The sequence below is a fragment of the Dendrobates tinctorius genome, unplaced genomic scaffold, assembly GCF_039654945.1.
Source record: "Dendrobates tinctorius isolate UK_male_01 unplaced genomic scaffold, ASM3965494v1 ptg000191l, whole genome shotgun sequence".
Classification (NCBI taxonomy): domain Eukaryota; kingdom Metazoa; phylum Chordata; class Amphibia; order Anura; family Dendrobatidae; genus Dendrobates; species Dendrobates tinctorius.
The window spans coordinates 12,758,545-12,786,326 of NW_027361858.1; the positions used below are offsets into that span (position 1 = coordinate 12,758,545).

At 40.4% G+C, this 27,782-nt stretch overlaps 1 protein-coding gene across 1 annotated transcript in view; it reads left to right on the plus strand.

Annotated features, from left to right (window-relative positions):
• LOC141055759 (atrial natriuretic peptide receptor 1-like) overlaps positions 1–22,341 on the plus strand; it is a 152,407-nt gene extending 130,066 nt beyond the window's left edge. The window contains exons 6-9 of the mRNA XM_073552459.1: positions 4,942–5,094; positions 10,729–10,827; positions 19,530–19,621; positions 21,306–22,341. Of these exons, the coding sequence (XP_073408560.1) occupies positions 4,942–5,094; positions 10,729–10,827; positions 19,530–19,621; positions 21,306–21,467 (506 nt within the window). The 3' untranslated portion in view covers positions 21,468–22,341. The remainder of the gene's footprint in view (positions 1–4,941; positions 5,095–10,728; positions 10,828–19,529; positions 19,622–21,305) is intronic.
• The last annotated feature ends 5,441 nt before the right edge of the window (positions 22,342–27,782 follow it).

The following is a 27,782-nucleotide window of genomic DNA, read 5'->3' on the forward strand; positions in this document are numbered from 1 at the left end:
CAGGGAATTCACCGAGTACAGTGCTGACCTTTTCTTCTTCTTGTATGGGCTGAAGGTTGTTTTGCTCTCCCATGCTTTCCTTTAGTTGGTCAGGGCGCAGTTTCAAATGATCCCTCTACACTGCTGATGAGGTTTCTCCTCCATCCTTACTTATGAGGCATACCTTAGTATTATCAATACTTAAAGGTAGGATGGTGTAGGGTTCAGCCTCCCACTGGTCAACTAATTTGTGCGTCCTCCTCTTTCTCTTTAGGACCTGTTCTCGTGGCAACAAGGGAACTGCAGGTGCATGCTGATTGTAGTTACTTTCCTGCTTCTGTCTTGCTTGAACTAGACTCTTCTCCACACACTCTTGCACTTTGCGGTACTGCTGCCGCTCTGTATCCCAGTCTGCATCTGGTGATGTTACCTCAGGTGTCAGGAATCCCATAACCAAGTCAATGGGTAACTTGCCAGGCCTTCCTCTCATCAATTAGGCTGGAGTACAATTGGTGGAGTTTACAGGAATGTGATTGTAGAGATCTACCAGATCTGGCAACTTCTCTGGCCACAGATTCCTCTCTTCCAAGGTCAAGGTCTTCAATAGGTCGATTACCACTTGGTTCATCTTTTCACACATGCCATTGGTCTGTGGATGATACGGTGTTGTCCTGATTTTCTTGCAGCCATACAAGTTGCAGAACTCCTGGAACACTTCTGCTTCAAAGGCTGGGCCTTGATCTGTAAGCACTTGCTCAGGGTAACCGTGTGGTTGACAAAAGTGTTGTTGGAATGCTTTGGCTGCTGTCTTGGCTGTTTGATCCTTGAGAGGCACAAGTACCAGGAATCTTGAGTAGTGGTCAACGATGTTGAGGGCGTAGACATAGCCTGAACGGCTTGGGACCAACTTCACATGATCTAAAGCTACCAACTCGAGAGGCTGTCTGGTTATTAATAGTTGTAATGGGGCTCAATGGCTGTTACGATCCTTCCTGCACAGGTTGCATTGTCCACATTCCCGACACCAATATTCAATGGCTTTCCTCATACCAGCCCAGTAAAATCTCTCTCAGAGTAGGGTCTCCAACTTCTTCCATCCGAAGTGTAATGCTCCATCATGGTATGCTTTCAAGACGATTGATGCATCTCGCTTTGGGACTACCACCTGCCAGACCAGCTCGTGAGTTCGGGCATTGACACCCCTCTGACACAACTTTCCTTCTTAGATGAACAGCCTGCCCCTTTCCTTCCACAATAGTTGGGTTTCTTCAGGAGCATCTGGACCAGGGTGCGAGTCAGCTTGTGTCAGTAGCTCCTTTACCAGACGGACTGCTGGGTCGCTATCCTGCGTCTCTGCCCACTCATGGTGAAGCAATGGATTTAGGGTGGCCTCTTTCATGATGTAGCACTTGTTTTTCACTCCTTGGACACGTTGGGCCGCAATTGGCCGGTGAAATGGTGGTAAATCGATTTCTTCGAGTGCCTCAGGATCTTCTCCCCTGTCTGGCAGATTGGGCATTCTGAACAGTGCATCAGCATTAGCATTCTTGTGCCCCGCTCGGTACTTGACAGTACCAACTTCATAGTTGGACAGCTGGGCCATCCATCGCTGCTCCAGCGCACCTAGTTTTGCGGTTTCCAAGTGAGTCAACGGATTGTTGTCCGTGAAGATGGTAAACTTGGCCGCAGCTAGGTAATGTTTGAATTGTTCAGTTACAGCCCAGACTATGGCGAGGAACTCCAGTTTAAAAGAAGTTGTCAGGATTCCTTTCAGTGGGACGAAGCTTCCTGCTGGCATAGGAGATCACCCTTTCTTTGCTTCTTTGCCATACTGTATCTGTGATAGTACCACTCCCAGTCCCACATTGCTGACATCAGTATAAAGGACAAATGGTTGGTCATAGTCTGGGTAGGCCAGAACTTCAACTCCTGTCAGAGCCATCTTCAATCGAGTGAAGGACCTTTCCAGTTCCTCATTCCACTCAAATGTAGGACTCTTCTTTCTGGCTTTCTTGAGCTGGCCCACCAGGAGGTTTTGCATGGGTGCGGCTATTTCAGTGAAGCCCTTGATGAACCTTCGGTAGTAGCCTACCAACCTGAGGAATTGATGTACCTCATGGAGGTTGCTGGGCTTCTGCCAGTCACGGATGACAGTGACTTTGTCAGGGTCCGGTGCCAGACCTTCTGCACTCACTGCATGGCCTAGGTACTGCACCTTGGGCTTCAGAAGGTGGCATTTGGATGGCTTCACTTTCAGGCCAAAATTGGACAGAGCTTCAAACACCTCAGCCAGGTGCTCCAAATGGTCTTCATAAGTTTTGGAGAAGACAATGACGCCATCAAGGTACAACAGAACTGTCTTGAAGTTCTTGTGTCCAAGACAGCACTCCATTAACCGTTGAAACATCCCTTGGGCTGTGCTGAGCCCTGACGGCATGTAGTTAAACTCACAGAGACCCATTGGTGTAGTAAACACTGTTTTCTCTTTGTCTACCTCAGCCATGGGAACCTGCCTCCAATACCCACTAGTTAGATCCAAAGTGGAAAAATAGTTAGCAGTTTTCAGTGCAGCTAATGACTCTTCAATTCTGGGTAATGGGTTGGCATCCTTATGTGTAATGCTGTTAATTTTCCTGTAATCAACACACATTGTCATGGTACTATCTTTCTTTTTCACAAAGACTATTGGAGCTGCCCAGGGGCTGCAACCATCTCTGATTACCCCAGCTTCCTTCATTTCCAGCAGCATACTCTTGGCACATTGGCACATTGATATTGTGTTGGGGGTATAGGCCCTTATCTCTCTTTAATGAGTGGATGATCTCCAGTGGGGATATGGTGTTGGACCCCTTTTGCCTTCCCAAAGTCTAAAGGCTGCTTGCTGAATACCCGCTCATACTCTTGAGCCACTTGGAAAACCCCATTCTTTTGGTGTGAAGGGGTGGAGTCAGTGCCCACATGTAGCTGCTGACACCACTCCTCCAGCTGCTTTGCAGAACCATTGTCTGCTTGGTCGGATGTGACCAAGGGTTCTGCTGTCTGTATTGCATTATTGACAGTTAACAGCTTAGCAACTGTGGCATATTGAGGTATTGTGGTCTCCTCCTCCCCACAATTCAAGATGCGTACAGGTACTCTCACCTTGCAGACATCAACTACCCCTCTGGCTGTCAGGACAGTGGGCCGGCTATCAGAGTACACTGGTTCTACCAAAGCTTAGTAATCCCTTCCTCTGAGGCCTCTGATTGCCCAACACTAAATCAACATTTCACTTCTTGGGGGTATTGCAATGGGGAATGAATCACTCACTCTGACGCTGCCAATTTCTCCGCCAGATAGTTCTACCTGCTGTCTTTGCATCAGGGCCTTGATCTCCTTTGCAGGACCCGTGGTTCACTGGAACCAGCAGTTTCAGCTACCTGTTGCAACAAAACAATAACCTCAGCAAGACAATTTTCCATCACATTAGTACCTAAGGTTATTATTGGGTTACATTCTCGTCAATCAATGTTTACAACTATCAGACCTTGAGATTTTAATTCTACTCTCTCCACCTTAATGGTGATCTCTTTACATCCTACTTGTGCCAAAGATTGACCATTGCTGGCAACTACTGTCAGCTCATCACTTGGGCCGCGAGTAAGTTCAGAGTCAACCCAATACGGTTAGTAAATAATATATGGCATAGTTGTCACCTGAGAGCCGGTGTCCAGCAAAGCGTTCATGGGAATGCCGTCAATCACCACTGGGAGGACCAGTCACCCTCTAACGTACTTGGTTTGCCAATTCTTTGGGCCTGCTTGTCCTACTCCTGGGGGTTGGCCCTCTACCCCAGGGGCTGCCTGTTTAAATAACAGAATCTTGCGATGTGGCCTGCTTTGCTGCAGCGACGGCAGATGGGACATCCATTCACTGGAGCCAATTTCATCCTACAACAGGACAATGACTCAAAGCACACCTCCAAATTATGCAAGAACTATTTAGGGAAGAAGTAGGTAGCTGGTATTCTATCTGTAATGGAGAGGCCAGCGCAGTCAACAGATCTCAACCCCATTGAGCTGTTGTGGGAGCAGCTTGACCGTATGGTATGCAAAAAGTGCCCATCAAGCGAAACCAACTTGTGGGAGGGACTTCTGGAAGCATGGGGTGAACTTTCTCCAGATTACCTCAGCAAATTAACTGCTAGAATGCCAAAGGTCTGCAATGCTGTAATTGCTGCAAATGGAGCAATCTTTGACAAAAGCAAAGTTTAAAGGAGAAAATTATTATTTAAATAAAAATCTTTCTTTCAAACCTTGTCAATGTCTGGACTAGATTTCAAATTCATTTGGCAACTCATTTTATTAATAAAAGTATGAGTTTTCATGGAAAACACAAAATTGTCTGGGTGACCCCAAACTTTTGAACGGTAGTCTGTGTATATGTAAATATATATATTTATAATTAAAACATACATAACATATATATATATATAAAAGATATTATATATATATATATATATATATATATATATAATCTATATCTAGAACATATAAAATATATATTGAATGAATAAATATATATATAATCAGTGACAAATACAATTACCGTAGTATAGTGTTGCTGTCTATTAATAACAGGGGGACCCCACACCATTTTGTTCCTTGAAATAAACATTTATTAAATAAATACATGTCCATAATTTAGAACCAACACTAGAATAATTGTATTTGTCACTAACATGTATATATCGCTAATCTTATGCTCACTCCATCACTAACTAGTCATGGCTACCCTTTCAAAGAATCCCAATATATGAGGATATTTCTTCATCTTTTGCTCTTGTCTTTAGAAGTCTTGCCTAGTGAAGCTTAGACTGTTTATTCACTGACATCCAGAATAGGCGACATTGAATAAGCAGATGAATATGTGAATTACAAATGAGTCACTACCTTTTTACATGTACATTTTTGTTTTACGTAGATATGGTTGTGTCTGGAGTTCCCAAAGAGAATGGCATTTACCATGCAAGTGAGATTGCAAGTATGGCATTAGACTTAGTGGCCGTGTGCAAGACTTTTAGAATACCGCATAAGCCCAACACTCAGCTAAGGATACGAGCAGGAATTCATTCAGGTATGTAGAAAATACACTATGCTGTGAATATTTCTTTCTAAGATAGGTTTGCATTACCAACCTTGGCAGAGTAAACAAATGAAAGCAACCATTTACTACCAGTTAGGTCCAGAAATATTTGGGCAGTGACAGAATTTTGCAACCATATTTCTACAAAGATTCCTCATTTCAGGATCTCAAAAGTAATTGGACAAATTAACTTTACCATAAACAAACTGTTAATTTGTAATACTTTGCAGAGAATCCTTTGCAGTCAATGACTGCCTGAAGTCTGGAAGCCATGGACATCATCAACGCTGGGTCTCCTCTTTTGTGATGCTTTGCCAGGCCTTTACTGCAGCTGACTTCAGTTGTTTGTTTGTACGTCTTTCTGCCTTATGCTTTGTCTTAAGCATGTGAAATGTGTCACGGGTTTACCATGACAGATAGGGAGTCCAATTTCTTCTTCTATGCCTGCACTGTTTCGAAGCACTTCTCCTTCATATTAAATGATACAGGTTTCATTCAGCAGTGCAGGGTTTAATCTTCTCAGTTGCAAGCTCTTGGAAGCTTTCCTGCATTAAGGCTCTCAGCTCTTCACTGTTGGCCACTCCCCTCTCCTATATATTATGGGCCCTGGCAAGCACTCATTGTCAGAGAGATAGCTTCGTGCTGAATGGTTAGGAGATGGTGGTTTGCTGTTGTTTGAGAAGGCGTTTGGTGGATTTATCTGAGACTGTTGCTATGTTTTGGTTGTGTGCTAATTCCCTTCCTTCTCCTACTTTGGTGTTACCCCATCCCTCACTCCCCACTGTTTACCTCTGTAGTTTTTGTGAGTATATTTTTATGAATGGTATTTTCCTTTTTCCCTGTTTGTAATACCTTTTTAGTCTGGCTGGTGTATTATAGTACACTTCTATTCCCCTCTCCCCTACAGACTGAGGGCAGTTTCAGGAGCTAAAGCAAGGCACATGTCCACAAAGTCTTCACCCTTAGAAGTAATCTGGGGAACAGGGTGAGCTAGGGCACCCCTAGCATTAGGGACAGGGAAGGAGATCCTGGTCCCGTGACACCCGACAACAGAGTCGTGAAAAAATGTATTCTCAATGGGGTTGAAATCTGGTGACTGACTTGGCCATTGCAGAATATGCCACTTCTTTGCCTTAAAATCTACTGAGTTGCTTTGGCAGTAAGTTTTGGGTCATTGTCCATCTGTACTGTGAAGCACTGTCCAATTAACCTTTCTGCATTTGGTTGAATCTGAGCAGAAAGTATAGCCAGGTCTGCCACCTGGAATTTTAGGGCTTCATACTGGCAAAATTTTTGGGCCCCCTTGGGGCTCTGCCCAGGCTATACCCCAGCTCCGCCTACACTCCTCGAACCTTCCACAGTCTAACTCTAGGAAAAACTCCACTTCTGCCTAACATCCTCACCAATCACAAATTCCCATCACAGTTCCCATTGAACACCACATCACATACATAGCCATCAGTTTTTGATTGAGCCAAAAGATTTTTTTAAGCCAACAAGGTAGATTCTTTTGGCAAGGCCCTACTCTACGCTAACCTACTAAACATTTCTTAAAATATCCAGCATTCTTTTTAGGTTTATTGCTATTTATTTTTTTTTAAGAAAATGTGTCACATAAGTTTTTTAAAAATGACTGATACTACCACATACATGGAACAAATATCACCACGCCATGACAAGATCAAATATTACCACCACATAGTGACTGAATAATGCCACATACAGTGGGGAAAAGAAGCATTTGATACACTGCTGGTTATTCAAGTTTTCTTGCCTACAAAGAATAGAGAGGTCTTTAATTTTTATCATGGGTACACTTCAGCTGTGGAAGACAGAATTTAAAAAAAACACAGAAAATCACATTGCATGATTTTAACATAATTAATTTGCTTTTTTTGCATGAAATACATATTTGATACCATAGAAGAACAGAACTTATTATTTAATATTTGATACAGAATAGTGATTGTCGAACCGCTTGATGTTTAGGTCCGGCGGGTTATGCCGAACAGTTAAAATAGTTTATTTTGGGTACTGGTCAGATGAATAAGAGGCCTGAAAATCCATTTTTTCCATGCTGTTATGCAGCGATCTGCTATTTTTAGGCTGGAGGGCAATATCCATGTCCCCTTACCAGCCTGAGAATAACAGTCCCCAGCTGTCTGCTTTAGCTTGGCTGGTTGTGAAAAATAGGGGGGACCCAACACAGTTTTTCTAAATTATTCATTTCAGTGATTTAAAAAACGGCATGGGGACCCCTCTATTCTTGATAACCATCCATGATATAGCTAACAGCTGAGGGTTGCAGCCCATATCTGTCAGTTTTGTCATTCTGGTCATCAAAAATATTCAAAGTATAAATTGTAATTCACCACTGTGCCCCCATTAACTACAAATTGCCACTTTCCTCACCCAATAAGTCTATAAATTATTAATTGTCTGTACTCTTTCCCCCAATTCATTACTATTCACACTACGGCATCCTCAAAGCCCCCACTCTAACCTCCTACTCCCTCTAGTCATTATATCTATATGCCCACCTCCATCCAACTCATTATGTTATGTCCTATCTCTCTCCCACCCCCAATCTGTATTATCAACTGCTCTCCCAACCCTCAATTCATCATTTGCGCTTCCCCACCCTCAACATATCATTTACTGTACTCTACCACACCTGCATTACACCTCACAGTGAATGCAGATTACACAGCATGAATGCCATCCCCAAGGCCCTGATGACTCTTGACCCATTGGTGCTACCAGGCGACCCACTACCACCAGTATATTACTTATGTGCTGATTCTTTCATCTGAAGTCCACTGCCTTATACGAGGTACCAGCTCATTTCCAGCATATCTTTACTACAACTCAAACTTGTGAATTTGTGAAAGACCCAGGCTCGGGTTGAAATGTTAAGAAATCGCTTGGAAAATATTTTTTCATTCTTTGTCAGTCATCACTGTGGTGAACTTTTGTATAAAATAATAAACATATATATTTAGAAGGAACCCCTATGAGTGTGGCTGTATACTGTATGCGTCATACACTTTTTATGGCAGACTTAGATACTAAAACATCTACTTCCTGGAGAGTGTTCTTCACTTGGGTGGATGTTGTGAAGGGGTTTTTCTTCACCATAGAAAAGATTATGTAATCATCCACCTCTGTCGTCTTCTGTGGGCATCCAGAATTTCGAGTTTCCAAGCTCATCAGTGCACTCTTTTCCTTTTTCAGAACATACCAAACTGTTGATTTGGCCACTTCTAATATCTCTGCTAACTCTCTAATGGATTGATTCTTTTCTCAACCATTATAATGATGGTCGTTTCTCTTCCATTGAGAGCTCATTTGACCGCATGTTGCAAATGCTCCTGAATGCAAATGCCACCCCTGGAATCAGCTCCAGACCTGCTTAATTGATGATGGATTAATGAGGGAATAGCCCCTGCAGCCCATTTAAGATCTTTTGAGATAACTGTCAGATTACTTTTCATTCCTTTAAAAAGAGGCAGCTACCTATTAAAGAGTTGTAATTCCTAAACCCTTACTTCAATGAGGATGTGAGAACCCTCAATTTAAAGCTGAGAGTCTTCACTTTAAGTTCATATTGATTATGTATCTTGAATATATTTTGGTGAGCCGCTAAAATGTCAACCCAACTGTATATGAAAATACGGTGGTATATAGAAAAAGGAAGGAGGCATGCTAAAAAAAATAGCAGAATTTGTCAAAATCATTAATTATCATGTATCATTTCAATGTTTAGCTGTAATTGCTAACATTATGCTCATTGCAAGTTATAATTAGAATCTTTAGCATTTCACGAATATATAACATTTTTAGACATTTTTAAAACAATATTAAGTTTCTATCACAAATACAAAACTTTAGGTAAAAACTATTACAAAGAGGTTTCAGTGTAATGCTCACATTTGTATAATGCAGGAAGTCATTACTGTGAAGTGTAGCTACATTATACATTACAGCTGTATCCCTAATTTTAAATACTGTAGTTAATGTAGATTTGTCATAAGATTTCACAGTATAAACTGCATACATGCATTAGAAAAATCTTTTAGACTTAATCATACTGATGTACTTACTTTGAAGATCTCTGAAAGAATGGTGGCATGAACTTTTTTGAAACTTTGAGTCCAGTTTCAGCTATAGCACAAGTCAAAGTGCTCATTTTAATTTACTGGGGTATTCCCAACTTCATAGAGGAAAGTTCTTTGATAGTACTTGTAAAAACAAACTCTTTTGCAAATTACTTACATATTATAGACCATAAAGCCATTCTAAGCATTATCACAAAAATAGTTAAGTGTCAAAAAGACAGTTAAAATGTAGTGCATAATGTCCAAAGATTCAAAACATCTCAAAGCCCAAGGGCACTGCCATTTGGAAGAAGCCACAGCGAAACGCGCATCTGTCATTGTAAGGTCTTCAGGGTCTAAGTATGCGTAAATATTCCTTCCTGACTTTCTCACCCAAATATTGTGGTTTGCTACAGTATATTGGTAAATTGGCACTACGCATAATAATTGTCTATCTAATACATCCCTATGGATGCGGCACCAACTGATTCTAAGATAACTTCTGGGTAACATTTCATACACTGATCACCACATTATGCATCACTGTGATGCTAATTATTCATTGTGGATTAGTTAGTTTGGGTTTCATACATTTATTACATATTCTTCTGCATGTCTACTACTTTTGTAGATGCATTTTTTCCAGCTCTATGTTCCTCATTGGGCATCATTTTTCGATGTTTTACATCTAATTGCCTAGGAGACTGACCACTGCTGCTTTTAAGCACTGCACTGAAGGTAGACCCGAAAATACATGTTTCGTCACCGCTGTTATACAGTAATGGTGGTCGTTCACCTAGGCAATGAGCTGTATACAAATAAAGAATAAAGCGTAATATCTCAAGTATGGTTAAAAAATTTAATAAACTCTAAAATGCAAAAATATTTTTTTTAGCAAGCACTATCCAACAATACCAATCTATGAGGATGGGAACAATTCTTTAAGGTATAATAACAGTAAACTTGGCATTCAGATTTTGTGAAAAGTGAAACAGATTTGTTGGCAATCCATATAATGTTTAACGTTTCGGTCTACTCAGACCTTCATCAGAACTGTGCAAAAAGGCATAAAAAAAAACAGTGAATAGTGACAAAATATAATTCAAATACACAAAAACAAACACATTCATGTCATTTGAGGGAAAGTTTATATGGGATATAATGATTATACATCCATATATCAAAAGTTATCTGTCGGTGTTATGTGGAACTATAATCCTCCTTCAGAAACAACATGGTTTATATAAGATCAATCAGATCAGAAAAGGATATGGAAGGGATCAGAAGCGAGGTCCCAAAAAACCTAGGGTGGTAGCCTATCCAAAAAAAGAAAAGAATAAGAGTGGTTAACCCATTAGGGTGAATACAATACATCTTGTACCTCTTACAACTTTGCTCCACTACAATCAGAGTCTCTTACGTCTATAGTACCATTACTACTATTGTTTCTTTCTTTTCGGACAAGTTGTAGAGAATATAATTTACAATATTCACAGTGTCATAATTAAATATATTGTGTAATTTGTAGGACCTGTAGTTGCTGGTGTTGTTGGAACTAAAATGCCCAGATACTGCTTGTTCGGAGACACAGTAAACACTGCTTCAAGAATGGAGTCCACAAGTGAAGGTGATATTTTTAGATTTCTTCCTTTCACAGTCTACCCTATAACACAAATATAGGGCAATTATTTTCTGGACATTCCCAGAAAACATTAATTTCACATGACATAATTGAATGTAGAAAGATTGTGTAAAATCAATAAAGGGTTATGTTTTGCTTTTTAAAATGAGAGCGAAATTGGAAGTGGTGGATGACATATCTGTAACAAGGTGAGAAGATAAAAGCCACTTAATGTTCCTTGACAAAATGTTCTTACACCATCAGACTAAACATAACTTCAAAGCTATCAAAAGTGCGAGAAGACGTGACAAGTGACTATTGACTATTGTATTCTGTAATGCATCGGGCCTCACTGTACTTATAGACTGAAAACTCATGGACTAAAAATGTGTATGGTTGCGTATTGTTGAACTGTTAGTACATGTTTGCACATGGCTGTAGTCACCCATTCAGCCACAATAACAGAATTCAGGACAGCACTGACATTAAAGGGTAATCAAAATTGAAAAAAGCCTAGGCAAAAGAAAGCTTCAAAACTAAATCATCCAAATAGAGAGAAGATGCCATATCCAAAATGTAAAAAATACACAATCTTTATTGAAATATGATTAAAATTACATATGAAAATCAATGAAAATATAAAATGTGGGTACTGTAAAAATCACCACAACAAGAGGTAAAATACAAAGACGATGTGTAAATTTTCTTGAAAAATACTGATCCAAGTATAAATTGATAAACATTTACTCATTCAAGAACATACCAAAGTTTTAAGTATAAACAATAGCTGCAAAAGTGCATATGCGCAAGTAATAACATGAATAAAGGAGTGAGATATCAAATGGCCAAAATGTGCCTGTGCAAAATATGGCGGAATGAGATAAAATGGTCAGTATATATTACCTCAAGTGGTGGGCAGGAGGGTCCCGGACGCACGTTTCGCGGCTGCTTTCTCAAGGGGCGCAAAGAGGGGCTGCTAGATCGTCCTTTTATATCATAACCAAGCATTGGTGGTCAGCGTGTGACAGCGCTTCCGGTAGGCGGGCCAGGACAGAGCCGTCATGGGTAGGCGTCATGCCTTGCCGCGCCTCCTCACCGCTCGACGCATCAGAGCAGGAAGGAGGCAGCGGCTGCATAGAGACGCGTCGCCATAGTGACGCCCCGGTCTGTATGCCAATGGAGCGCGTTCTGCTGCCACAGGGAAATGTGATGCTACAAAGACAGCGCTTAAAATAGAGTAGAAAACTCCATTAGGATAGTGAGATGGCATAATTAGTTAAGCATGAGGTGTTAGAGCGGGACAGAAGGATTGCACAATTGCATGTGAAAAAGTGTAAATATGCACAAAAGGAATAAAATGTAAAAAGGTGTAAGATGTGAAACCATATTAGAAAATTAGAAATGCAACATTTTACATCTTCGAAGTGCAACATTGTATTAAGAACAAAGTAATATAAATTGTGTATAGAGAATACATACATAAAAGGTATTAGGTGTAGACCATATTTCATAGACAATAAAACATAAAAAAGTGTAAAATGTATTAGATTTATCACATGACAAATTAATCAAAAAACCTATCAAAGTGCAAAAGAAACAAAATAAAAAGAAAATGAAAATAAAAATAAATAAATAAATAAAAAAGAAAAAAAACATGAAGCGCAGGGACATCAGTTCAAGCTTGGAAAGGGACGAAGCCAGCTAGCATCTCTGAGATAAAATGAAAGCCATCTAAAAAATATTGAAAAGACAATGTTAGATATGCAATAAAAGAAAAATAAAAATAAAATAAAAATAAAAGAAAGATAGTGAAACGGAGCTACAGGAAAGAGGCAAAACTGATGACCTCATTAAGACCACTAGGCTGCAGTGATTTAACTTTGAAAATCCATCGCGCTTCTAGCTGCGCAAGAGATCTTCTCCAGTTCCCGCCCCTGACATCAATATGTATTTTATCTATACCAAAGGCTTTCAATAGGTTAGCATTACAGTCGTGGATCTGTTTGAAATGGCGTGGTATAGGTTTCAGGGAGGAGATATCCTGGATGTCTACAGCATTAGTAATATCGCGATAGTGCTCTCTGATTCTGGTCTTCAAAGGTCTTGATGTTAAACCTACGTAGATTTTGGGGCAGGGACAGTAGGCATAATATACCACCCCTATCGAATTGCAGGTAATGTGCTGCATGATGGAAAAATTCTTACCATCACTAGAGTGGAAGGTAGAAGTTCGTACCATATTGGGGCAAGAAATGCAGTCTCCACAAGGAAAAAAGCCCCATGTGGAACCTTGGGATCCAAAAGCTTTTTCGGGAAGGAGTCCAGAGTGGTAACTGCGAACAATATGATCCTTGAGATTGGGTGATTTCCTATAAGTGACAGATGGGAAATCAAATAGATATTTTGCCAAGCCAGCATCCTCCTGTAGAATGGGCCAAAATTTTTTTAAGATATTTTGCATGCCTTGTGAGCTGGCATTATAAGTGGTTATGAACCTTCCCTTCATTTCCTGTGTAGGTTTGTAACGCGATTTCAAAAGCTCGTTACGGTCAGTTTTCTCAGCTGCTTTCAGACCTTTTTTGATACACCTTCGTGAATATCCTCTTTCAAGGAACCTATTAGATAAATCATTTGCTTGTTCACTGAAATTTTCCGAGTTGGAACAAATCCGTTTAGCCCTGAGGAATTGGCCTTAAGGTATACTTTTAATTAGAGATGGCGGATGTGAAGATGACGCATGCAGAAGCGAATTCGTGGCAGTATCTTTACGAAAAATATTAGTTTCCAGAAATCCACTTGGAGGGACAGAGATTTTAATATCAAGGAAGTCAATGGAGGTTTGACTGTATTTGCATGTGAGATTGATATTCAACTTATTATTATTGAGAGTTTTAACAAAATCGAGGAGGTCCTGCTCAGAGCCCTGCCACACCATGAGGATATCATCAATGTAGCGGGCCCAGAACAGGACCTCCTCGATGTGTGCCACAGGTTTAGTAAAGAAGATTTCACGCTCCCACATGCCCATAAAGAGATTGGCATAAGCAGATGCAAAGGCCGCCCCCATTGCGGTACCTTGCTGCTGTAAATAAATACTCTGCTTAAAGATGAAAAAATTGTGTTCTAGGGCAAATTTCAACAATGAAAGCAGGAATTCGACAAAGTCAGGGCTGTGTTCAGACATACGCAAAAAAGTTTTAACGGCCAATATTCCGTCCCTGTGCTGGATGGAAGTGTATAGAGCCTCAACATCCATAGTGACTAGCCACATGTCTCCATCAAGAGGCATACCATCTATTTTTCTCAGAATGTCCCCTGAATCTTTCACATAAGAGGGAAGATCAAATACTAGAGGTTTTAGATGAAAATCTAAATATTTTGAGATGGTTTCAGTTAAATTACCATTGCCCGAAACAATGGGGCGCCCAGGGGGTATGGAGGCATTTTTATGTATTTTAGGTATGAAATAGATACAAGCCATTTTTGGGTAGAGTGGAATCAAATGATCTCTAAGATCCTTAGCAATGTGTCCCTCATCAAAGGCTCGATCGAGAATGTCCTGTAATTCCCCCTTAAATTTTAAAGTGGGATTGAAGGTTAATTTTTTATAACAAGTTTCATTTCTGAGTTGCCGGAGGGCCTCTTTTTCATACATTTGGACCGGCCACACCACTACATTGCCCCCTTTGTCAGCCTGCTTTATAACAACTTCTTTAAGGTCCTTCAATTCTCGTAAAGCCTTCCTTTGTGCAAAGGTTAGATTATCCCTAGAGTCATATTGATTTAATTTGTCAAACTCCTTGGTGACGAGCCTGACAAAAAGATCGATGTGGGGATATAGATTAAGGGGAGGGAATTTCTTGGGAATGGGGGGTTGAAATTTGTCAATACCTGAGGCAGTAGTGGTGTGCTGGTTATCTTCCAATTCCTCAAGAATGGAAATGGCGCGTAATTCATCCTCAGACCATATTTCACCAACCTTCGGTTTATCATGCAGCTTCTTAAGAACTAATTTGCGAGCAAAGAGCTGGAGGTCTTTGGTTGCTAGGAAGGAGTCAAAATGAGAAGAAGGTGAAAAAGATAATCCTAGACTAAGTACTTCCAATTGGGAAGGAGTGAGGTTAATAGAAGATAAGTTAATTACCTGCGTTTTGGTGGAGGACTGAGAAGAGCGTTCAAGTGATTTCTGGGGAGTGTATCCCTTTTTGACAACACCATTTTTTCTCAAATTGTAAGCGCTCTGTTGTGCCTTACCACTTTCTCTTGAGGACACCGAAGAAATGGAGGAAGAGCGGGAAGATGAACGCTCACACGTACCCCCAGAGGGCCATCTGTATAAGGTACCATTATTGAAATCATTCAGGTCCCTTTGATATTTCTTAGTTTTAATTTCCTTTACTTCTTTTTCCCAAATTACAAATTGGTTGTCCAAATCTTTATTAAAGATTTCAATTTCTGAAGAAGTTGAGTTGTCCAAAAGTTTTTGCCTTGTACAATCAATGTCTGAATCCAATTTCTCTAATGTTTTTTTGTTATTACCTATAAGCAGTTCCATCAGTGATTTTGAACAGGTGGTACAGGCTTCTTCCCATCTAGTTCTAAACAAGGGGTCGTCAATAATATAGGAGGGCATTATGCGAGCACGGAGTCCCCTCGGTATCAAATTTTTAGCCAAATATGTCTCTAATGAGGTCTTATTCCACCAAGTCCTGGTTCTTTTTTTGAGACAGAATTTTAGCGTATTCTTAAGCTCCGTTTTTTGGCTACTTTCATTAATTCCTGATTGTACAGTATCCCCACAAAAAACAGTATCAACGCAAGAGAGCCAGTTTTTGTCTCTTGCTTTGTAATCCATCCTGACAAGTGAACTGTAAAAAATACAGTATAATAATCAGTAATCAAAATTGAAAAAAGCCTAGGCAAAAGAAAGCTTCAAAACTAAATCATCCAAATAGAGAGAAGAAGCCATATCCAAAACGTAAAAAATACACAATCTTTATTGAAATATGATTAAAATTACATATGAAAATCAATGAAAATATAAAATGTGGGTACTGTAAAAATCACCACAACAAGAGGTAAAATACAAAGATGATGTGTAAATTTTCTTGAAAAATACTGATCCAAGTATAAATTGATAAACATTTACTCATTCAAGAACATACCAAAGTTTTAAGTATAAACAATAGCTGCAAAAGTGCATATGCGCAAGTAATAACATGAATAAAGGAGTGAGATATCAAATGGTCAAAATGTGCCTGTGCAAAATATGGCAGAATGAGATAAAGTGGTCAGTATATATTACCTCAAGTGGTGGGCAGGAGGGTCCCCGACGCGCGTTTCGCGGCTGCTTTCTCAAGCGGCGCAAAGAGGGGCTGCTAGATCGTCCTTTTATATCATAAACAAGCATTGGTGGTCAGCGTGTGACAGCGCTTCCGGTAGGCGGGCCAGGACAGAGCCGTCATGGGTAGGCGTCATGCCTTGCCGCGCCTCCTCACCGCTCGACGCGTCAGAGCAGGAAGGAGGCAGCGGCTGCATAGAGACGCGTCGCCATAGTGACGCCCCGGTCTGTACGCCAATGGAGCGCGTTCTGCTGCCACAGGGAAATGTGATGCTACAAAGACAGCGCTTAAAATAGAGTAGAAAACTCCATTAGGATAGTGAGATGGCATAATTAGTTAAGCATGAGGTGTTAGAGCGGGACAGAAGGATTGCACAATTGCATGTGAAAAAGTGTAAATATGCACAAAAGGAATAAAATGTAAAAAGGTGTAAGATGTGAAACCATATTAGAAAATTAGAAATGCAACATTTTACATCTTCGAAGTGCAACATTGTATTAAGAACAAAGTAATATAAATTGTGTATAGAGAATACATACATAAAAGGTATTAGGTGTAGACCATATTTCATAGACAATAAAACATAAAAAAGTGTAAAATGTATTAGATTTATCACATGACAAATTAATCAAAAAACCTATCAAAGTGCAAAAGAAACAAAATAAAAATAAAAAGAAAATGAAAATAAAAATAAATAAATAAATAAAAAAGAAAAAAGACATGAAGTGCAGGGACATCAGTTCAAGCTTGGAAAGGGACGAAGCCAGCTAGCATCTCTGAGATAAAATGAAAGCCATCTAAAAAATATTGAAAAGACAATGTTAGATATGCAATAAAAGAAAAATAAAAAATAAAAATAAAATAAAAATAAAAGAAAGATAGTGAAACGGAGCTACAGGAAAGAGGCAAAACTGATGACCTCATTAAGACCACTAGGCTGCAGTGATTTAACTTTGAAAATCCATCGCGCTTCTAGCTGCGCAAGAGATCTTCTCCAGTTCCCGCCCCTGACATCAATATGCATTTTATCTATACCAAAGGCTTTCAAAATACATATTGATGTCAGGGGCGGGAACTGGAGAAGATCTCTTGCGCAGCTAGAAGCGCGATGGATTTTCAAAGTTAAATCACTGCAGCCTAGTGGTCTTAATGAGGTCATCAGTTTTGCCTCTTTCCTGTAGCTCCGTTTCACTATCTTTCTTTTATTTTTATTTTATTTTTATTTTTCTTTTATTGCATATCTAACATTGTCTTTTCAATATTTTTTAGATGGCTTTCATTTTATCTCAGAGATGCTAGCTGGCTTAGTCCCTTTCCAAGCTTGAACTGATGTCCCTGCGCTTCATGTCTTTTTTCTTTTTTCTTTATTTATTTATTTTTATTTTCATTTTATTTTTATTTTTATTTTGTTTCTTTTGCACTTTGATAGGTTTTTTGATTAATTTGTCATGTGATAAATCTAATACATTTTACACTTTTTTATGTTTTATTGTCTATGAAATATGGTCTACACCTAATACCTTTTATGTATGTATTCTCTATACACAATTTATATTACTTTGTTCTTAATACAATGTTGCACTTCGAAGATGTAAAATGTTGCATTTCTAATTTTCTAATATGGTTTCACATCTTACACCTTTTTACATTTTATTCCTTTTGTGCATATTTACACTTTTTCACATGCAATTGTGCAATCCTTCTGTCCCGCTCTAACACCTCATGCTTAACTAATTATGCCATCTCACTATCCTAATGGAGTTTTCTACTCTATTTTAAGCGCTGTCTTTGTAGCATCACATTTCCCTGTGGCAGCAGAACGCGCTCCATTGGCGTACAGACCGGAGCGTTACTATGGCGACGCGTCTCTATGCAGCCGCTGCCTCCTTCCTGCTCTGACGCGTCGAGCGGTGAGGAGGCGCGGCAAGGCATGACGCCTATCCATGACGGCTCTGTCCTGGCCCGCCTACCGGAAGCGCTGTCACACGCTAACCAACAATGCTTGGTTATGATATAAAAGGACGATCTAGCAGCCCCTCTTTGCGCCCCTTGAGAAAGCAGCCGCGAAACGCGCATCGGGGACCCTCCTGCCCACCACTTGAGGTAATATATACTGACCACTTTATCTCATTCCGCCATATTTTGCACAGGCACATTTTGGCCATTTGATATCTCACTCCTTTATTCATGTTATTACTTGCGCATATGCACTTTTGCAGCTATTGTTTATACTTAAAACTTTGGTATGTTCTTGAATGAGTAAATGTTTATCAATTTATACTTGGATCAGTATTTTTCAAGAAAATTTACACATCGTCTTTGTATTTTACCTCTTGTTGTGGTGATTTTTACAGTACCCACATTTTATATTTTCATTGATTTTCATATGTAATTTTAATCATATTTCAATAAAGATTGTGTATTTTTTACATTTTGGATATGGCTTCTTCTCTCTATTTGGATGACATTTTAAAGGGGTTCACTTCGGCCTCCCACTTCCACATCTAGAAGTACTGCTGGCATGATGTCTATTGCTGCCTGCCAAGTCTTGTGAATGCCTGGTGAGTATCGTAGACTTACGATAGCTGCCATATAGCAAGCAGTCAATGCACACCTTGTTAGTAATGTCTTTCCCATCCCAATGGAAAAGTCTAAGACATTAGATAATCCCTTTAAGATCTTTTTTATCTGGAACATGGGAGTAGCTCTAGAGGATGCAGGTCCTTGTGCTTAAAGGGGTTTCCTCCAAACAAAAGTAAATTTTAATCAATAGATCTTGTAATAATAATAACCTCCACAATTGGATGCATTTAAATAAAATGTCCCTGTGCTGAGATTAGAAATGTGCCCCTGCTATTCACTGTGTAATGGCGGCATCTCACCGTGCAGGAATTGGTCAGATATACCACTGCTCCTGTGCAGGGGAGTTATAAAGAAAAGTATACAGAGATTACAGTATGAGATAACAGCTGATTCTTTCTGAGAGGTAAAACATTTCTCTGCCTGTTTTTAGGCAATGGTTTATGTCAAAGAACGAATCAGCTGTGATCCCGTACTGTCCTGTATACTCTTTTTCTGTCCTGTCTGTATACTTTTTTATACATTTATAAGGTTATCTCAGCACAGGAACATTTTATTTAAACACATCCCAATTTTTAAGTTTTTAGTCCAAGATCTATTGATTAAAATATAGTTTTGCTTGTGGGAAAACCCCTTAAAGTGTAGCCAAATAGCCTCCGTCAAATATGACTAACTCCATCTTGGAAGAAATCTGTTCAGTGGATATGCTAAACATAGTACAATCATTACAATAAAACATTGTTTTACCAAATTTCCAATTCACAATTTTTTAAAATTGTTTTCTAGCGCTGAAAATCCAGTGTAGTTCCAGTGCTCATGATTTACTAAGACAAATTGGAGGATATAAACTGGTATGCCGTGGGACATTATCAATCAAGGTACTTACGGAGAAGAACATGAAACCAATAAAACATATCAAATACCCTATAAGCCAAATGTTATATGTCAATAGTTACAAAATATGACTCTCAATTGTGTTCTTTTAACATATCATGATCTCAAAGGATCAAAGATTCAAAAAGTAACAAACTAAAATTTCATTCAGCCTTTCCAAGTCTAGTAATGTCTTTCCGCCGCGGGTCTGGTCTTTGTTGGCAGGCTACTGCAGTGATGTCGCATAGACAATGCTGTAACCAATGTGACAAAGTCACTGGTAAAGTGCTGGAGGGAAGATATGTGTCACTACTAGAGTTGAGTAAATATCTTTGGTTCCCCGCTTATTTGGCAAGCTACAGCAGGAACCTGGCTTCCTGGATTGCGCTGACTGAACAGCTGTTTGGCGCCACAGCTGCATGTCTCGCAGCTGTGTCGCAGTCACAGCACATGCATAGAGAGCTTGTGTGTTGGGCTCTCCATGAATGTGCTGTGACTGTGACACAGCGGCGACACATGCAGCTGCAGTGCTAAATAGCTGTTCAGCTGGCGCGATCCAAGAAGCCAGGTTCCCACTGTAGCTTGTTGAACAAGCGCTATAGCTTGCCGAATAAGCTGGAAACTGAAGATATTCACTCAACTCTAGTCACTATGCTTAATGGCGTCATTGATGTGAAATCCAGAGTATTTTCTTCCAGCACACTAAGTGTTGTGAAGATTAAGCTAAGTTGCATAATGGGCTGGCTTTTATGTGGACATCCATAGAGTGGTTGGGAGGATCTCCATCTTATCTTCACCTGCAGAGTCACCACCGCCGTGTGCTGACAGGACCTATGTGATGTCACAGTCATGTGTTGAGTCATATGGGGAAGGAATCATATGATCTGGGGCTTAAATAGCTGGGCTCCAGAGGCAGTCTTTGTTCAGCATGACTGGAGGGAGGACCTCCAGTGGTTTGTGTCCTGAAAAGGAAAGACTGAACCTGTGTTGCTGCAGATGGGGCTGCTACCCGCAAATGTATTGACTCTTACAACATTTTGTTTTCTTTGTAGTTTTCCTGTTTTTGCCAGAAGGGCTGTGTTTACTTTCCCCTTCTTGTTGGTTTAAGCCACCATATAATAAACCAAACGAAGAGTTAAAGACACAGTGTACCTGTTTTCTACCTCCATGTACCACTAAGTGTGTTGAACTACCACACCAATGACTGAGTTTAGTTGTTCTGCTGATGTAGACAGATCAAGCCACTGAGCCCAATGATTGGCTGCAGAACTGTGAATGTGACGTTACCGCTTCAGCCTATCAATGAAGTCAAGAGATGCTTTACTGGACCTGTGAAGGGGGAGCAAGAATCAGTTTGTTCATTTTTTCAAGTCTGTGAGCCTATGAGCTGGGAAATGTTCTATAAAAGAATTACCGATAAATCATTTGTTGTAATATAGGCTCTAGATTCTAAAAGACAAATTAATATAGCAGGCAGACTGAAAGAAAGAGCTGTTGTTTTACCAGTTTGTCAATTGACCATAAAATATAGATACATATATTCCAATTACATAAATAATTATATTACATTTACAATTATTTATGTGTGTTTTAGCTGTATGTTTAGCCAAAAATGATTGACAAGTATTTTGAGAGAATTCTTGAACCAATGATGTGTTACATCTGTATAATGTAATTTCGTTCACACAGGGCAAAGGCGATATGACAACATATTGGCTTGAGGGTAAGACTGGCACATCGACACAAAATATCATCCGTGATTCCTCTGCATTCATGCAAGAAAAAGAAAGGCAGTCATTTGATCTGATACCTGGAGTGTTGTCTATTGACACCTTTTCTACTTCGTTTTGAAAGACGTTAACCTTGACTTGGACAATTGAAGGCATCTTACAAGTTTTCCATTGTTAAATGTCTTATAATATAGTATGGATTGTTCAACTGTATGTTCTAAAGCAGATCAGGAATTAATCGAGGGTTTTTTGAAAAAATACAATGTGCATGTGTATTACTGTACTTATCAAGGAGTGTTCTGAAAAAGTCTGAAGGACTGATGAAATCTGCTTCATAACCAATATGTTTCATGTCTCATTTTTCCAGTAAAGTATAGAAAATAAAAACGAAATGTTAACCGGATACTGTAAGAAACCAGGAACTTTCCTTGGGACATTTGTGATAATTAATTCTCACTGTTGAGAAGGTTCTGGACTTTGACACTTCTATTAGTCAATGTCAGCCTTATCATTTCTCATAGAGGAGCATTTTAAATTACAACATTACAAATCACTGCAGTGAAACTAAGATACATTTCGTGCCCCAAGTTGTGGTCATTGGTTCCTATTCCATATCTTTAAGATTTTAATCGTCCCACTGAAATATTAATTTTTGATAAACATAATACTTTGTATAGTGTTTTTATTCTATGTATTCATTGTATTATATGGTCCCCATTGTGGAGTTCAGCAACACTTGTGAAGCAGTGTCCACTGTTTTTTCTTGTGATTGATAATATTACCTACAATAATCCACATTACAAATCAGTAGAGCTATGTACTTTTCGTTGCAATAAGTTGTAATATGGTTGACGTGGCACGTGTAAGTTTACTAACTTTGGTGGTCTCTACTGTCAAAATACCTCTATTAAAGTATCCTCCGTTTTTACTGTAAGTTATAGTATATACAATATCAGAACTTTAGATTTTTAAGTGATAAAGACAAAAAATGTTAATATGCTTGTGACATTTTTTCTGCGTCTGTTCGATGCATATCACTTTCTAAAGCTATATAGTGGAAATAAGAGAACATAGAAGAGGTAATAATCCACATCTGATGTCTCCCAGGGACCCTGGCTGTGTCTGACAGATGGCGACCAGACCTGCTACTGCTAGATTATAGGAGCTTTAATACTGCACCGTAAGTATACAATGGCACTGAGCACGGTTGGACACAAACAAAAGAGTGCCCCTGTGCAGGAACAATATATGGGCTCTTTTCAGTCTAATATATCATCATAATACAAGCTTTGGAGGTTAAGTGGTGCAGTTACCTCTTGGGCCTCAGTGTACCTAGTCAGGTTGAACCAATGGTATGTCCGTCCCTGACGCTGGGTCAGAGGCGAAGCTAGATGTTCAGCTCAGAAGTGGGCCCCTCACTAGGTAATTCTGTTTATAATTATGGTGGCACACCCTTACAGTGAGTATAGGGGAACCTCAGCAGATGATAATGCTGTTACTGAAAATCTCTGATATTATAACCATATACAGTTGTGGCCAAAACATCTAGTAAACAGGGAGAAAGTGGGTTACATTCATCACACTCCACACTGCTGTTATATTCCACTCAACAGCCGCTAAGATTCCTGTGCACAGGGTAAAGGCGATGCTGCATACTCCAGGCTACAAGTCTATATACGCACATATCACCGCTGCCTCTGATGCAGAACTCTTTCTATTCAAGGTCTCTCCAACAGGAACTTTTTTACTTGTGCATTCCTGAATAATATTGTGTGTCCTGTGCATATTACATAAGTACTGTATACAGTTGTGGCCAAAAGTATTGACACTCCTGCAATTCTGTCAGATAATACTCAGTTTCTTCCTGAAAATGATTGGAAACACAAATTCTTTGGCATTATTATCTTCATTTAATTTGTCTTAAATGAAAAAACACAAAAGAGAATGAAGCAAAAAGCTCCGTGTTCGTAAAAATTCTACCCAAGAATACAGAGCCTATTAGTCTGAAAGGAGCACTAGTCCTGTCCGTGTCTGCATACCTGACCCCTGGGGTCAGCAGCTGCAGTATCAGGGACTGCCTTGGAGAGGTATCTGGTGGTTACCTGCAGCTCAAACCTGACTTCACTATTAGGAGCTCCAGTGAACACCAGGTAGCTGCTTAGCTATGCCCCACCTTGGTTAACACTGGCTCCATAACACAGTGGGTCCACGAACCACGTGCGCCATTTGCGTGCATAACACAGAACACACAAGAGATTACAATACAATTACAATTATAGTTACTTACAACTGATGTTCGCTCTGATGGAGTCGGTCACTTTTCTCGCCTTTTCCATTTGGTCAATGCTGATATCACGACTTCTCCAGCAACTACTCTTCTACAGAGATTAAAACAAAGACACATTTGACGTCTCACATTTCGAGCACCGTCCACATCTATTCCCAACCTGCACAAACTCCCCTTCCTGCTGATACCTCAATGCTGAACAGCTGCTGCATGTGACCACATTCCTGATCTTTTTAGTGCCCCACATAATCATGCCCAGCACTGTGCCATTTAGAAAACATAATGTCTCCTTTGTGCCATCTAATTGGTGAAATTTCACCCTGGAAAATATGAATGCCCTGTGCAAATGCCCTAGAAAACACTGGCCACATTTTGTCCCCTCGAAAGTAATAATGACCCCAGTTTGGCCATTTGATGGTCACAATTCTCTGTGTGCCCCAATAACAATAATGCTTCTTTAATGCCCACTTAGCATTTAATAATGTCACAGGAGTTCCTCCATATATGATTATCATTTACAGTTTGTGATGTCCCCCACAACTCCCTATTCACAATATGGAGGGACCACAGCTTCCACATACACAGTTTGATTTTGCCCACAGCTCTTCTATACATAGTATGATGGGTCCCACACAGACACTGCATGATGGCCCCCAGTTGTCCTCAAACAGCATGATGGCCCCTAGTATCTCAACACTGCATGATGGCTTCTTGTAGCCCCCATACTGTATCATAGCCTCTGACAGTTCAAGATGGCCCTCAGTAGTCCTCCTACATGGTATGTTGACCCTTAGTAACCCCCACAATATATGATGGCCTGCGGTAGTCCCCACACATTGATTGCCCCCAGTAGCCCCCACACTGAATGGACCCAAATAGTCCCTGAAAATTCATGATGGCCTCCAATAGCCCCCCACACTGTATGATGGCCCACATTATCCCCCACACATTGTATGATAGCCTCCAAAAAGCATGATAGCCGCCAGTAGTCCTCTACACTGTATGATGGATCTTAGTGGTCCTCAACTATGTATGATGGACTCCAGGAGCCCCCATACAATATTATGGCCCCTAGTATCATACCCCCACACTACATGATAGCCCACCAAACTCTATGGCGGACCGCAGTAGCCCCTACACTAAAAATTGGACTCTGGTAACCTCCCACTCTTTAAAATGGCCCCCTAGTGGGCTTCCCACATTGTATGATGGCTCCCAGAAGTTTCCCACACTGTATGAGGGACCCCAGTAGTAGCCACACTGCATTATGACACCCAGTAGCCCCCACACACTAAATGATGGCCCCCCCAATAGCGTCACTTTGTATTATGCCCCCAGTAGACCCCCACACACCTTGTCTGACAGTCCTAAGCAGCCCCTCACTCTGTATCATGGCTCCAAGCAGTCACCAACTCTGTATAATGGCCCTCAGTGGCCAGTAGCTCCTCACTCTATACACTGTAACTGGCCCTGGTAGCCTCCCTCATTGTATGATAGCCATCACTTGCCATACCCACATAGAATTAGGGCCACCAGTAGGCCTTCACACTGTGTAATAGTCCACATTAGTCAGGTTCCACATGTGCTATTAATAAAAAAAAAAAAATCTTATACTTACCTAAGTGTGGGTGGAACTGCGCGGTGAGATAATTGTGCAGGAGCACACAGTACCAGCGTGATGACGTTGCCTCATCCTGTGCGTCTCCCTGCTATTCTGAAGACTGCAGAGTTAAAATCGCTGAAATGGATGGAAATACTGGTCAGATAGAATGGAACATCATGGCAGAGATGACTGGAAGCACTTCTGACTCACAGGTCGCTGCTGGGAACAATGTTGTTGAGTATTATGCCACTTTTATGGACTGACAATGAAACATACAAAACTGAGGATAAAATGGATTTTGCAGGAAAAAAATGTTAGGAAAGATTCTTTCCTGTGTAATGACTTGTATATAATGCAAAATTAAACAGAGAAAAAAGAAAACGCCTCCTCCTCCCCTTGATAGATGGGTCATCGCTTATGACTACAGTAGATGACATAGTAAAGGGGGAAATAAAACTAGCGCTAGGCACCGATAAATGTAATTTTAAAAAATTACTACCTTATCTGGGCAATGTGGTGTGTGTGACATGGTCAAACACATCCTGTTTATTTTATGACTATAAAACTCACAAAGTCAAGTGGACAATGCAAGACCTGCCAAAAATTAGAAGGAAGAGGGATGCACCTTGCATTAGACATAAAGGAGGGCCTTATACACATTATGCTAAAATTGTTAGGTAGTGGGAGTCCTAGACTCATAAAACCCATGCACTATAAATTAAGAGCGAGGGCTGTCTGTTCTCCCTCTAAAAATTATGAGCGAGGGCCGCATGATGACCCTGTAAAAATTTAGAGCAAAAACCGCATGATGACCCTGTAAAAATTTGGAGCGAGGGCTGCATGATGATACTTTAAAAATTTGGAGCGAGAGCTGCCTGTTTACCCTCTAAAAATTATGAGTGAGAGACACATGATCATCCTCTAAAAATTATGAACGAGTGTCACCAGTTCACCATTCAAAAATTATAATCGAGGGCTGCATGGTGACACAGAAAATATTTTCAGCGACGGCCACGTGATGACCCTGTAAAAATTTGGAGCGAGGGCCGCATGATGTTCCTGAAAAAATTTGGAGCGAAGGCTGCATGATGACCCACTAAAAATTTGGAGAGAGGGAAGTTTGATGATCATGTAAATATTTGAAGCGATGGTCACATCATGACATTGTAAAAATTTAGAGCGAGTATCACATGATCACCTTGTAAAATTTTTGAGAAAGGCTCACAAGATAACCTTTAAAAATTTGAAGTGAGGGCCACAATGATCCTGTTGATATGGTGGAGGAAAAGGACAAGGAAAATAAGAAACTATGAACCATATAGCCTTTTGTAGGTATGAAATGGTTCATGGGAATAAACCAGAAAAAAAATTGCCTTAATGTTCCGCTGCTGTCATCCAGTGGGGTTGAGAAGTCTGGGCCAATCTAGGCCTTGTTAACTTTGATAAGAGTCAGCCTGTCAGTATTTTCAGTTGACAGGTGGATGTGCCTGTCAGTTATTATCTTACAACACGTTTCTCTCCTTGTCAGACTGCCCTGCTCATCAGGGCTTGGGTGCTGGGAGGTTCTAATGAAACTGTCCCAGACCTCTGATAGTGTTTCCCTGCCTCTGACGTGGTGTATGTCACCATTGTCTGTCCTCATTGGTTGCCCAAGGATCTGTGACCTCAGCAGCATTGTCAGATGGAAATATTTCTACTAATTGTTCGAATAGGGAGAAATTGAAAGTTCTTCTTGTAGCATGGGTTGAGATGTATAAAGCAAAGGTCATGCAAAAGTCAGCTGGACATTAAGTCAGTCATGTGTGCCAGACTCCCAACAGGCAAGACTATCCCTGTCTCCACCAGGAGGATGACAATCCATATCCTCATGCTACACCTCCTCCCTCTGCTCCTCCACTTCAGGCCATCCACGGTAAAGAGAGGGGCTAAAGCTGGTGTGGGTAGTCCCCTCTGTAGCGCAAACAACCATCTCTTGCTCTTCCTCCTCATTACCACCCAATCCGCGCTAAGAAGATGAGATGAGTCTGGGCTGAGTAGTATCACCTTGTGCACATTCTTCCTCCGTCTCCATCTGTCTAGATGCAAATCTTCCTCTTTAATTGTCAACAGTGAGCATTTCAGTAGACACAGAAGTGGGATGGTTATGTTGATTATGGCATCATTGCCGCTCAACATCTTGGTTGATAAGTTTTGTAGAACCTCACAGATGTCAGACATCCATACCGACTTGTCTGTTGTTATGTGCAGAGGCTGACCAGAATGCCTATGGTCATGTTGTAGCTGGTATTTAACTACTGCCCACAAAGCCTTGCCAACATATGCAATGTAGAGTTACAGTGTATGATCATGTCGCGTCGTACACCAGTTGATGAGCTGGCACTTGCAAGCGCTGCTAAAGCACTGCAAGACTGGCAGCAGCTGTAGGTGACTTGTAGAAATGGGCCCACATGTGGCATACCTTCGTAATTAACTCAGGCAAACCTGAGTAGATTTTCAGTAACCATTGAACCACTAAGTTGAACACGTGGGCCAGGCATGGTACGTAT